At 40.9% G+C, this 14463-nt stretch overlaps 1 protein-coding gene across 4 annotated transcripts in view; it reads left to right on the forward strand.

Annotated features, from left to right (window-relative positions):
* The window catches only part of sh3tc1 (SH3 domain and tetratricopeptide repeats 1), an 81680-nt gene that overhangs the window by 17625 nt on the left and 49592 nt on the right, over positions 1 to 14463 (forward strand). For all 4 annotated transcript variants that reach the window (XR_015753075.1, XM_087979421.1, XM_087979357.1 and 1 more), the window contains exons 3-4: positions 6113 to 6240; positions 13472 to 13577. Coding sequence is in view for 3 of the 4 variants with exons in the window: in XM_087979421.1 (XP_087835547.1) it covers positions 6113 to 6240; positions 13472 to 13577 (234 nt within the window). In the remaining variant the exon portion in view is untranslated. The remainder of the gene's footprint in view (positions 1 to 6112; positions 6241 to 13471; positions 13578 to 14463) is intronic.

Genomic DNA, 14463 nt, shown 5'->3' on the forward strand with positions numbered 1-14463 from the left:
CAAGCGATTGATTGTGTTAGAGGGCTCTCTAGTCAGAGGCACAGACAAATGTTTCTGTGCCAGCAACAAAAAATCAGAATGGTGTGTTGCCTCCCTGGTACCAGGATCAAGGATGCCTCAGAGGGTGTAGAATGTTCTCAAAAGGGAGAGGGGCCAGTAGGAAGTCATTGTACACATTGGAATGAACAATATAGGAAGGGAAAAGGATGAGATTCTGAAGGGAGAATATAGAAAGTTAGGTAGGAATTTAAAAGGGAGGTCCTCAAGGGTAGTAATGTCTGGATGACTCCCAGTGCTATGAGCTAGTGAGAGTAGGAATAGGAGGATAGAGCAGATGAATGTGTGGCTGAGGAGCTGGTGCATGGGAGAAGGGTTCTCAGTTTTGAATCACCTGGAATCTCTTCTGGTGTAGAAGTGACCTGTACAAGAAGGATGGATTGCACCTGAATTGGAAGGGGACTAATATACTGGCAGGGAGATTTGCTAGAACTGCTCAGGAGGATTTAAACTAGTAAGGTGGGGGGAGTGGGACCAAGGGAGATAGTGAGGAAAGAGACTGACACTGGTACAGTTGAGAAAAGAAACGAGTCAAACAGTCAGGGCAGGCAGGGGCAAAGCAGAGAACAAGGCAGGATTGATAAATTAAACTGCATTAACTTCACTGCAAGGGGCCTAACAGGGAAGGCAGATGAACTCCAGGGCATAGTTAGGAACATAGGACTGGGACATTGTAGCAGTTACAGAAATGTGGCTCAGAGATGGACAGCACTGGCAGCTTAACGTTCCAGGGTATAAATGCTACAGGAAAAGTAGAAAGGGAGACAAGAGAGGAGGGGAGTAGCATTTTTGATAAGGGATAACACTACTGCTGTACTTGGGAAGGATATTCCTGGGAATACATCCAAGGAAGTTATTTGGGTGGAACTGAGAAATAAGAAAGAGGTGACCATCTTAGTGGGATTGTATTATACACTCGCTAATAGTCAGAGGGAAGTTGAGAAACAAACTTGTAAGGAGATTTCAATTATCTGTAAGAATAATAGGGTGGTTATGGTAGGGGATTTTAACTTTCCAGACATAGACTGGGACTGCCATAGTGTTAAGGTTTAGATGGAGAGGAATTTAAGTGTATACAAGAAAGTTTTCTGAGTCAGTATGTCAATGTACTGATGAGAGGTCACCAAAACTTGACCTACTCTTGGGAAATAATGCAGGGCAGGTGAGTGAGGTATCAGTGGGGGAACATTTTGGGTCCAGTGACCATAATTCTATTAGTTTTAAAATAGTGATGGAAAAGGATAGACTGGATCTAAAAGTTGAAGTTCTGAATTTGAGGAAGGCTAATTTTGACGGTATTAGGCAAGAACTTTTTCAAAAACTGATTGGGGGCAGATGTTTACAGGAAAAGGGACAGCTGGAAAATGGGAAGCCTTCAGAAATGAGATAATAGGAGTCCAGAACCAGTATATTCCTGTTAGGGTGAAAGGCAAGGCTAATAGATGTGGGGAATGCTGGATGACTAGAGAAATTGAGGGTTTGGTTAAGAAAAGGAAGGAAGCATATGTCAGGTGTAGACAGGAGAGATCGAGTGAATCCTTAGAATATTAAGGCCGTAGGACTATACTTAAGAGGGAAATCAGGAGGGCAAAAAGGGGACATAAGAAAGCTTTGGCAAATAGAGTTAAGGAGAATCCAAAGGGTTTTTATAAATACATTTAAGGACAAACTGGTAACTAGGGAAGAGAGTTGGAGCTGAAAATGTGTTGCTGGAAAAGCACAGCAGGTCAGGCAGCATCCAAGGAGCAGGAGAATCAACGTTTCGGGCATGAGCCATTCTTCAGGAATGAGGAATGTATGCCAAGCAGACTAAGATAACCCCTCAAAGATCAGCAAGGCAGTCTGCGTTGAGCCACAGGAGATGGAGGTACTAAACGAGTATTTTGCATCAGCGTTTACTGTGGAGAAGGACATGGGAGACATGGAATGTGGGGAAATAGATGGTGACATCTTGAAAAATGACCATATTACAGAGGTGGTGGTGCTGGATATCCTGAAACGCATAAAGGTTGGTAAATTCCCACTACCTGATTGGGTGTACCCTAGAACTCGGTGGGAAGCTAGGGAACTGATTGCTGGGCCCCTTGCTGAGATATTTGTATCATTGTTTGTCACAGGTGAGGTGCTGGAAGACTTGGAGATTGGCTAACATGATTCCACTGTTTAAGACAGGTCAGAAGGGCAAGCCAGGGAACAAAAGTCCGGTGAGCCTGATGTCAGTGGTGGACAAGTTGTTGGAGGGATTACTGAGGGAAAGGATGTACACGTATTTGGAAAGGCAAGGACTGCTTAGGGATAGTCAACATGGCTTTGTGGATGGGAATCGTGTCTCTCAAACTTGATTGAGTTTTTTTGAATATGTAACAGAGGATTTATGAGGGCAGAGCAGTAGATGTGATCTATATGGACTTCAGTAAGGCGTTTGACAAGGTTACCCATGGGAGACTGATTAGCAAGGTTAGATGTCATGGAATACAGGGAGAGCTAGCCATTTGGATGCAGAAATGGCTCAAAGGTAGAAGTGAGAGGGTGGTAGAGGCTTGCTTTTTGGAGTGCAGGCCTGTGAGCAATGGATTGCCACAAGAATCCGTGCTGAGTCTACTACTTCTCGTGATTTATATAAATGATTTGGATGTGAACATAGGAAGTATAGTTAGCATGCTTGTAGATGACACAAACATTGGAAGTGTAGTGGATAGTGAAGAAGGTTACCTCAGATTACAACAGGATCTGGACCAGATGGGCCAATGGGCTGAGAAGTGGCAGATGGAGTTTAATTCAGATAAATGCGAGATGCTGCATTTTGGGAAAGCAAATCTTAGCAGGACTTATACACTTAATGGTAAGGTCCTAGGGAATGTTGTTGAACAAAGAGACCTTGGAATGCAGGTTCATGGCTCCTTGAAAGTGGAGTCACAGGTAGATAGGATGATGGAGGCATTTGGTATGCTTTCCTTTATTGGTCAGAGTATGAGTATAGGAGTTGGGATGTCATGTTGCGGCTGGTCAGGACATTGGTTTGGAATATTGTGTGGGTTCAGAAAAAATTTACAAGGGTGTTACCAGGGTTGGAGGATTTCAGCTGTAGGAAGAAGTTGAATAGGCTGGGGCTGTTTTCCCTGGAGCGTCAGAGGCTGAGAGGTGACCTTGTAGAAGTTTATAAAATCATGAGGGGCATGGATAGGGTAAATAGACAAAGTCTTTTCTCTGGGGTGTGGGGAGTCCAGACCTAGAGGCTTAGGTTTAGGGAGAGGGGAAAGATATAAAAGAGACCTAAGGGGCAACGTTTTCAAGCAGAGGGTGGTATATTTATGAATTGAGCTGCTAGAGGAAGTGGTGGAGGCTGATACAATTGCAACATTTAAGAGGCACTGGGTATATGAATAGGACGTTTTTAGAGGGATATGGGCCAAGTGCTGGCAAATGGGACTCTATTAGGTTGGGACATCTGGTCGGCATGGACCTGTTGGACTGAAGGGTCTGTTTCTGTGCTGTACATCTCTATGACTCTGTAGCTATTTAGTTACAGAACTGGTTTAAAGTTAGAAGGCAGTGGTGGTGGAGGTTTGCTTTTCAGAATTGAGGTGTGACCAGTGGGATGCTGCAAGTATCAGTGCTGGGTCCACTGCTTTTTGTCATCATAAATGATTTGGATGTGAACTTAGTAGGTATGGTTATCATGTTTGCAGATGACATCAAAATTGGAGGTGTAGTGGCCATCTAAAAAGGTTACCTGCAAGTACAATGGGACCTTGATCACATGGGTGATTTGGCAGGTGGAGTTTAATTTAGATAATGTGAGGTGCTGCATTTTGGAAAGGCAAATTGGGGCACGACTTATACACTTAATGGTAAGGTCCTGGGGAGTGCTGTTGAACAAAGAGACCTTGGAATGCAGGTTCTTAGTTCCTTGAAAGTAGAGTTGCAGGTAGATAGGATAGTGAAGAAGATGTTTGATATGCTTTCCTTTATTGGTCAGAGTATTGAGTACAGGAGTTGGGAGGTCATGTTGTGGCTATACAGCTCATTGGTTAGGCCAAGTTTGGGATATTGAGTGCAATTCTGGTCTCCTTCCTATTGGAAGGATGTTGTGAAACTTGAAAGGCTTCAGAAAAAATTTACAAGGATGATGCCAGGTTTTGGAGGGTTTGAGCTATAGGGAGAGGCTGAATAAGCTGGGGTTGCTTTCCCTGGAGCGTCGGAGGCTGACGTGTGATTTACAAAATCATGAGAGGCATGGATAGTATAAATTGACGGGGCTGGGGGAGTCCAAAACTAGAGGGCATAGGTTTAAGGTGAGAGGGGAAAGAATTAAAAGGCATCTAAGGGGTGATTTTGTTTTCACGCAGAGGGTGGTGCAGGTATGGAATGAGGTGCCAGAGGAAGTGGTGGAGCTGGTACAATTGCAGCATTTAAAAGGCATCTGGATAGGTATGTGAATAGGAAATTTTTAGAGGGATATGGGCCAAATGCTGGCAAATGAGATTTGGTTTCTATAGGATATCTGATTGATATGCATGTGTTGGAACAAAGGGTCTAATTCTGTTCTGTATATCTCTGTGACTCTAAGGCAGCATCTGTGATGGGAGAAGTCAAGTTAGTATTTCAGGTTGATTACTTTTATCAGAGCCTGTGTTTTTTCTCTCTGCACATACACCCTAAGTCTTGCTTACAAGCATATCTTAAATTATGTTTGTCCTGTGCAGAGGAAAAGGTGACAAACTGAAAGAAATACATCTAAATTGAAACTGCTGGGGATTCCCGAGTGTGGGAGCAAGAGGAATTAGATTGAAAAGAGCTGCAACCATTGGCAGAAAAAGACGCAGGCATCACTCCCTTTCAGGTTCCTTCTTGTATTTTTCCTGCATCCTTTTCGCATTCTCCCAGTTTGTGAAATGCTTTCCCACTGCAACTAATAGTATTGAGACTGTGCTGAACTTGCTGAATATTGCAAAATGTTCACATTGTGCTCAAAAATACTCATGCGCAGAAATGTTACCTTGTTTAAACTATAACAGTATTTTTATTTGAACAGTATCAAACTTTATGAATTTGCTACACTATCATTTCAGAATGTGTGGATGTAGTTCAGATATGGTGTGGATTTCCATAAAATTTCTAATGAGGGTCAATCAGGTAGGAGAAAGTGAGGACTGAGAATGCTGGAGATCAGAGCTGAAAATGAGTTGCTGGAACAGCGCAGCAGGTCAGGCAGCATCCAGGGAACAGGAGAATCTTCCTGAAGGGCTTATGCCCGAAACGCGATTCTCCAGTTCCCTGGATGCTGCCTGACCTGCTGCGCTGTTCCAGCAACTCATTTTCAGCTCAATCAAGTACTAAGACTTGGAAAATGGATGATTATCTGCAATCCAATGTCCTCCTTTGAAAAACAAAAATTGACCATTTTTCAATGTTAAAGGATTGTTGTGAGATACAATGGTAATCAAAACCATATAACCTTATGACAGTTTATGTTTTCTGCAAATAATTCCAACACATTCCTTACCCACTTCATTGGATTTGCTGCCTTTCATTGTCATGTTTTGCTGGGAACTTAGCTTGGTCAATTTTGATCCACAGGTCTTATTTTTGCAGTAAATTCATTCACTGGGCGAGGGGGAAATTCAGCCAAAAGCAAATTCTCTTTCTTTTTATCCCTTTATTGATGGAATCTCGAGCAACATGAGGAAGACTGCAAAGAAGTTCTTTCTCCAGGCCACCATTTTGTTCAAGCTCCATATGCAATGCCGAAAGGGAAATCAAAAAATATATATATTTTTTAAAAGAAAAGCAGCAAATAAGACCAAGATTCCTTTGTAGGGCTGCAGGTGCCAGTGACCTCTGTTCCTGACACCATTAGAGAAATCTGGTGACAACACAAGGTCCTGTTACAATTTGTAGCTCTAACAGGAAGCAATTGGTACGAATTGTTAAATGCAGGTAAGAATTCCATCTGTAAAAGGGTAGTTACTAATGTAAATACAAACTACTTGTACATTTATAAAGTGCAGTATCTTTTGTAGAAGTAAATTCCTTGCCTATGTTTCCTTGATAGATATTTCACTGAAACTGATAATGAAACGACAAACAACAGGACTTCATGACATTCAGCTGCAGGACATGCTGAGAGCAAAGCTGCGCATTCTAGAGAATGACTGTGGAGAGGTTGTTGTCCTCCTTAGTGTAAGTGACAATACGAAGACTTGCTTCTTCGCTGCACGTAAAGTGTAGTAAAAATAAACAGGGAATGGGAAACGTGTTTTGTTGGGTTGTCTATTCCGACTCTGGAAATGTAGAATTTTCTGGAGAAGCCCAAGTGGGCAATAACTGAGCATATCTCTGCTGTTGGCTTAGGCTCAGCATTATTAATAAAATTAGAGGAATGTTTCTGATTTTCCTATTTAAACTTTCAAAGTATCCTTTCTGAGGCTCCCAGATTCTGGCTCCCCAAAAATATGATGTTCAATACCCTGGAAATCCTTAAGGACTGGGTCTGAATCAGAAATGACTGAAGTTACAAGTAAGATTGTGTTGTAGTTTTCAAGGAGGATGTTGAAATTTTGGGCTTACCAGCTGCCATTGTAATTTACTGTCCCAGTCCCACACTGATTTTAAAAAAAGAGAATACTCTGGATGCTGGCAATCTGAACGTTTCCAGTCCTGAAATGCTTACTGTTTGTCTCTCCACTGTCTAACCAGAGTATTTTCTGAATGTTCTGTTTTTTAGATTCACTATACAACCTTGTTTTCCTCCATTTACTTTTAGATAAGCAACCATCAGTATGACATTTTCCCACCAACATACTCAATGCTCACCATTGTGCTGTTTCTCCATCTCTCTCTCTGTTTGTTTGAGGTTTTGCACACTCATTCTGCTAATGTCTTCCATTTTCTTCAACCTCTGATTGCTTCCCAATGTTCCCCTCACCATCTAGCACCATTTTCATCTCCCCCATCCAAAGAACCATGTTAACAGTCCCCTTCTCACCTTCCAGCCTACCAGTCTCTGTCTTCAATGATGATCCACCAATACCAGTGAGATTCTATCACCAACCACCTCTTCTTTCTCTGTTCGCTCCCTATCAGTATTATGAAAGGACCATTCCTCCTTTAACACCCGAGTACACCCTTTTCACATCTGTCTCCCTGTCTCCCTGTCTCCCTGTCTCCCTGTCTCCCTGTCTCCCTGTCTCCCTGTCTCCCTGTCTCCCTGTCTCGACTTAACACAGACTGTGATTGCTTAATTTTAAAAAAAAAAGGACTGCTTTGTGGAACATCTCAATTCAATCCACAAGCTTGACCTGTTGCATAACATTGTTTCTGACCTTTTTATCCATGTCCTACTTTAGTGAAAATCAAGGCAAGCTTGAGGAACAACACCATCTGCTTCAACTGGACACTGTGTTCAGCCTTCTAGACTCAACCCTAGATTCAATATTTTTATTTCATAACCTCTGGCTCTATCTTTTTTCCAGTGTTGGTTTGGTTTGATCGTGTCTTGTTTCTTTCTTTATTCCTTCATTTCTTTCACATACTCATTGCTGCTGTCTTTGACTTTTGCAGCATCATGTCTCTCGTCATTTAATCCCTCCTACCATTGATTATATCCTAGACCATTCCTTTTGTTATTCCCTCTGCCATCAACTCAAAATCTATGACATTTGTAACTTTCTTTAGTTCTCATGAAAGGTTATCTCATTGAGAAGTGTTGGGCTGGATATTGCATGGCCCAGCAAGTTTGTTTTCACACGTGGGTGGTTAGTGCGTTACCTTTCCATCCAGCCCTAAGCTTACACCAAAATACAGAGCATGGGCAGGTGCCGAGATCATTAGTCTGTTAGCCTTCCGTAAAGAAATAAGTAAGGGTGAAATTAGTTTATTAAAAGTTTAGTTTACCTCATTATTTCTCTGCCCTTCAGCAACCCGTTTTTTTTTGCTTTTAAAATTATGTGAAGGGAGGATACAATCTTCGGCTACGCTTTTTGATTTGGGGGGGTCCCCTCAACGTAAATAGAATCCAGTTTTTACACCTACGTATCCTTTAAAGCCCAGTTCTCCCTCACCCTCGTGCGCCATAAGGAGGGGGTATGTTCCACACCTGGTACTCCTGACTTGCTTCACTCTGGCATTCATCAGGCCCTCTTTGTAAGCCAGTCTGTGGTCTCAGCAGTGCCCTCTACTGAGCTCCATCACTGCCAACACTCTTGGAGCTGCTGGCCAATCAAATTGGATGTCAGTTCCAGAAGCTCGGACTTTCTGCGCAGTTTCATGCTCTACAGTGGACAGTGAAGCAGGTTATTTGAGTACAACAGGATCTTGATCAATTTGGCCAATGGGCTGAGGAATGGTAGATGGAGTTTAATTCAGATAAATGCACTTTGATAAGACAAGCAAGGGTAGGACTTACAAATTCAATGGTAGGGCCTTGGAGTGTTGTCAAACAGAGAGACCTAGAGGTTCAGGTACGTTGTTCCTTATAATTTGCTTCACAGGTTGTCAGGATGGTGAAGAAGATATTTGGCAAGCTTGCCTTCGTTGGTTAGAGCATTGAGTATAGGAGTTGGTGCATCATGTTGCGCTATACAATATGTTGGTAAGGGCACTTTTGGGGTACTGTGTACAGTTCTGGTTGCCCTGCTATAGGAAATCTGTTATTAAGTTGGAAAAGGGGCAGAAAAGATTTGCAAGGATGTTACCAGGACTGGAGAGGTTGATTTATAAGGAGAGGCTAGACAGACTAGAACATTTTTACCCTGGAGCATAGGAAGTTGAGGGATTAGATTAGATGAGATTACATTCCCTACAGTGTGGAAACAGGCCCTTCGGTCCAACAGGTCCACACCGACCCTCCGAAGAGTAACCCACCCAAACCCCTTTTTCCCTCTAACTAATGCACCTAATTGACAATTTAAGCATGGCCAATTCACCTAACCTGCACACCTTTGGACTGTGGGAGGAAACTGGAGCACCCGGCGGAAACCCATGCAGACGTGGGGAGAATGTGCAAACTCCACACAGACAGTCACCCGAGGCTGGACTTGAACCCGGGACCCTGGTTTTGTGAGGCAACAGTGCTAACCACTGAGCCACCGTGACACCCTACAGGGATTCATAAAATCATGAAGCGCAGAGATAAGGGGAATAGCAAAGGTCTTTTTCTGAGGGTTGGGGGGCTCAAAACTAGAGGTCATAATTTTAAGGTGAGTGGAGGAAAATTTAAAAGGGACCTGAGGGGCAACGTTTTCATAGCGTGTGGTATGTATGTGGAATGAACTACCAAAGGAAGCTTTAGGTACAGTTATAACATTAAAAAGATAATTGGAGAGGTACATGAATAGGAAAGAATTTAGAGAGATATGGGCCAAATGCAGGCAAGTGGGACTAGTGTAGTTTGGGAAATCTGGTTGGCACGGATGAATTGGACCTGTTTCCATGCTGAATGAATCTATGACTCAGTGACTCTATGGCTTACAGTATGTTAAGGCTGTGGAGATTTTCTACTCATTGGCATGCTGTAGCCTTTTTTTTCTATGATCCTACCTCTGTCCTTAAATCCTTTGCCCCATTACTTTTTCTCCCCAGAAATGCTGCCTGACCAGTGTTCTTTTTTTCAGGAATTTGTTTTAAGTACACCTTCACATCTGTATTAATTTTACTTTTGTGAGAGTGCAGTTGATGATGTGGAAATGGACATTTAAAAAAAAATCTTTTTTTATGAAGTATCAAAGAATAGACTTATTGGGGAAAATTTTAAAGTGTGACTAAAAGAACAGTGACTATGGATGTGAAATGGCGAAGGGACAGAAAACAAAGATTAGTGATAAACAGTAGTTTTTCAGATGTAGAGGCAGTACACAGTGATATTACCTATGTTTAATATTGGAACCATCACCCATTTGAGTATATAAATGGCCTTGATATGGGCACATAGGGAAGAATTTCAAAATTTGCAAATGATGTACAGTTCAGAAATATAATGGTGGGTGCAGTTTAATGCAGATGAGTATAAATTGAAACATTGTTTCTCAATATTTATCCTGGAAAAATGTGAACAAGAGTGACACAGTGGCCCAGTGGTTCGCATTGTTGCCTCTGGGGATTTGGGTTCAATTCCAGCCTTGAGCGACTGTCTGTGTCCAGTTTACACATTCTTCCTTTGTCTGCATGGGTTTCCTCCCACAGTCCAAGGATGTACAGATTAGGTGGATTGGCCATGGTAAATGTGGGGTTACAGGGATAGAGCAGGGGCCTGAGTCTGAGTGGGAAGCTCTTCAGTTTGTCTGCAAACTTGATTGGCCAAATGGCTTCTTTCTGCATTACAGGGATTCTGTGATTCTATGATTCTAATTTTAAAGTGAGTGCACATACGCACATTTTTCAAGGTGGGAAAGTTGGGAAAGCTGCTTTTTGAAAGTAATTATATGGGATAATTAACTGGGCTAGTGTACAGTAGAAGGCAGTCCTACTAAATCTATTGATGATATTTCAGCTGGAGTATTATGTTCAGTTCTAGGAATTACAATTTGAAAAATGTCAAGGCTTCAGGGAAGCCATGCAAGAGCTTTACTGCCAAACCTTCAGCATGATTGGCTATTGGGCAAGAAAGGCTGCAACACAACAAGCCATCAAGCAAAAAATAAATAGTGAGGCATGGAAAGGTTGTGGTGGGGTGTCTGAAGGTAGCTGGGGGATTAACGAGGCCAGTGATTTCAAGCCTGAGGAGTGGGTAACTTGCTCAAGCACACCTGCTCCTCCTGGCTTACAAGCAGTGCTGTAAATGCACTTCTCTCAGTTATCCAAATGCGGCCAGCCTGCTAAAATTAGAAATGTTGTTTAAAAGCTTGTCTCTAGTAAACTTCTGCCTCATCTCGCCTCTGACAAAACCATAATTACGTGAGTTTGGTATGGTTCCTCCATCAGATATTTACCTTACTAATTTACTTCCTAACCTAAAACACACATTTGGGAGTTAAATTTGTCCAATGCTTTTATATCCCATATGCTCTTTGGACAGTCTTTAAGCTTTTTGTACTCGCGTCAATGTTTTCTGTATTTAAACCCCAAGGTTTCAAAGTTCCTGCATTCCCTTAAAAAATGTAGCATTTAGTATACATTGCACACATTATTCCTTTCAAAGTACACTTCTCCGTATTACATTTCATTTTCAATTGTCTTGTCATCTTACCAGTCTGAAGGCTATTACCATCCTCACCACTTAATAAACCTTCCAGTTTTCTTGCATCTAAAATTGAAATTATCTCCTGTATACTCTAGTTGAGGCCATAACTACATATTTAGCTGTATTAATAGTGTTCATTCAAACAATCTGAACCGTGTAGAGCACACCATTGCTTTTAAGAATTAAAAGATGCCATTAACAAAAGGTTGATCAAGGGAAATATCCATATTGCATCTCCTGCAGCTCTCCTCAGACTTAGGTCAGAACAGCACTTGAGAAAAGACTGGGTGAATTTTGTAACAGTGCGTATTAACTATGTGATTTTGTTTAAATGACATTTTTTTTAAAAAGAATGGTTGGTTGCATTTTTTTTTGTGTGATGTTGACACATTTGACATTCCCCAGGATTCTTGGCTCTACTTTTGAAGGAGAATGTTAGATATTCAAAGGATTTTTTTTTTCTTTCTATAATCCACTTTTACTAGTTGATGGGCATGTGAGTCAGATATCGTAAAATACTATGTAGGCTTTTTAGTGGAAAGAAAAAATGAGGCATTACATTCTTTTGCAGTGCCTTATTGTAATGCTTCATGCTGTTACACCAAGACCCCAGGTAAAACTCCCTAATTTGGTACTATTCCAGATAGGAATACTCTAAACTGTTAAGCTCCAAGGTAGGGAAGAGTGAACTGGCTTACCTTCATCAATCATTTGTCCCCTGGTCAGTCACATTTAAGGTTAATATCAAAAATGATCCCTCCACTTGAGGACGCCTTTCAGATCCAAATTAACTTTTGTTTCATAAAAACATTTCCAGGCTTTCTTGAGTTAACAAACGAGTTTTTTCAATTACTACATGAGAGAAGAGCAAATGATAAACACACTAATTAGAAATAGGAGGTAAGTCCCTAAAGATAAACATTTACCGCCAAAAAAAAGGCTTGGGCTCTGAATAGTTTGTGAAGTGTGGACAGTTGAACTTTGAAGCAGTAGCTGTGGAGGTTCGTGGTATCATTGACATTGATAGTTGAACAGTCAGTTTCAAGCTTTTTAGTGTTTGAAAATTGATTTGAGATTCTGTTGATTTGAGTCATTTTGACTATGATTGATTTTAAGGTGAGTGTGATACGTTTTGTTGTTCTGTTTCCTTTTGTCTGGCTTGCTAGTCAGCTGACTTCCAGCACTTGAGCAGTGAATCCCATTTACCTGCAACACAGAGGTGATTAGTGGATAATTCTTTGATTAGGATCTTTACAGCATGCCAGCACTAAAACCCAAGCGAATACACATGTGAGAACTTCAATCCCACTAGCGTAAATATGGGAACGTTCAGACCCACTGGCACACTCCAGTAGAATTAAAACTGGCTTTTTAGCCTTTTATTCTTGTGCATCTTTGAAAAGGAAAAACACAATGTGTCTGGAATTTGGAACATAATCTGCAGAGGACAACTTTTTATTGAGCAGGGCACCATCAGCCCCTCATTATCTTTTGTGGGCATAGAAATCACAGTCCAGCCTGTTTAGGCTCACCTCTTTCCCCCTTTATGAAGGATGGCCATTTGAAATTTTTGCATCTTTTTGAGCAACATTCTCTCTCCTGGTCTCTTTCTCTTTCTTCAGACCAGCATTTCGTTTACATTCACAGCCATTTTTGTTGTATCAGTCCTCCTAGAAAATCACATTTTGGAATTGCAAGTTAAAAATGCCTATAATATTTTGAGATTCTGATCTTACCATAACAACAGAAACACTTTACATTTACAATTATGCAGATAAAATTTTGTGGAGAATAAAACATGATTTGTGCGTTTTTAGGCACAAGTTTCCAATGATACCAAAATGAAAATTTTAACCCATTGCATGTTTTCCCATTTATAGAATGTTCCTTACTCGTATCAGAAGTTAATTAATTCCTGTGTATTCTGCCTAACAGCAAGTTCGTGGCTCAGAGATTTCTGAAGAAGAATTCTATCAGACTTAAAATTCCATCGATGTTGTCAGACATGCTGAGTTTCTCTGGCATTTGCTGTTTTTATCAGCCAACTGAATTGATCGGCACCTCGTTCCATAGGAGATGTTTACATAACAGTTGCTGATTATGTTGCTTTTTAAACTTGTCCATTTGAAGGAAAAAATTGATTAGTTTAAAAATGATGCCCTCTTCCAGAACAATTCTGCTATGCCACGTGTATTTGTAATTGTTTAATTATATCCATATTTCCCTTTCTTTTAGGAACTTTCAGCCAGGCTGCTGTCCATACATAGTGACCAAGACTTGATTATAATTACTTTTAAAACATTTGAAGAAATTTGGAAATTTTCAACATACTACTCACTAGGTAATAGCATTTAATGCTTTGATGTAGTTTACCTTTTTTAAAGTTAAAAATCACACAACACCAGGTTATAGTCCAACAGGTTTAATTGGAAGCACACTAGCTTTCGGAGCAACGCTCTTCATCAGGTGATTGTGAAGGAGATGAAGGAGCGTCGCTCCGAAAGCTAGTGTGCTTCCAATTAAACCTGTTGGACTATAACCTGGTGTTGTGTGATTTTTAACTTTGTACACCCCAGTCCAACACCGGCATCTCTGAATCATGACCTTTTTTAAAGGTTATTATGGAAAAGCAAGAGTTCATGGTGTAGCATATTGGCATGAATAGGTGATTGGCTGGCTGGAAGTAGTGTGTGTGTATTTCAGGTTGGCAGGATGTAATAAGTGGTGTTGTACAGGGAGTTGTTTATACAAATTGTACCAACTGCAAACTGACTTGGATGAAGGGATGGAAGTTATGGTTTCCAAATTTGCTGATCACATCAAGGTAGATAGGAAAGTAAATTGTAAACAGGACATGCAGAAATGGATGGTTTAAGTGAGTGGGCAAAGATGTGTCAAATGGAGTATAATGTGGGGAAATGAGAAATTGTTCATTTTGGCAGGAACAGTAAAGAAAAGCATTTATCTAAATGGTGTGAGCTTGCAAAGATTTGAGATGCAGAAGATACCTGGGCATCTTTTTTGCATGGATTGTATAAGATTAATATTCAAGAACAGTAAGTATTAGGAAAGTTAACAGAATGCACTGTTATTGTGAGCAGAAATGAAAACAAAAGTATGAAGTATATGTTTCAGTTGTACAGGGCATTGGTAGGACAATAACTGGAGTATGAGGCACAGTATTTATCACATGATTTAAGGAAGTTATAAATTCTTTGGAGGCAGTT

The sequence above is a fragment of the Chiloscyllium plagiosum genome, unplaced genomic scaffold, assembly GCF_037043375.1.
Source record: "Chiloscyllium plagiosum isolate Xiang-an unplaced genomic scaffold, Cpla_swu_hap1 HiC_scaffold_1, whole genome shotgun sequence".
Taxonomy (NCBI): Eukaryota; Metazoa; Chordata; class Chondrichthyes; order Orectolobiformes; family Hemiscylliidae; genus Chiloscyllium; species Chiloscyllium plagiosum.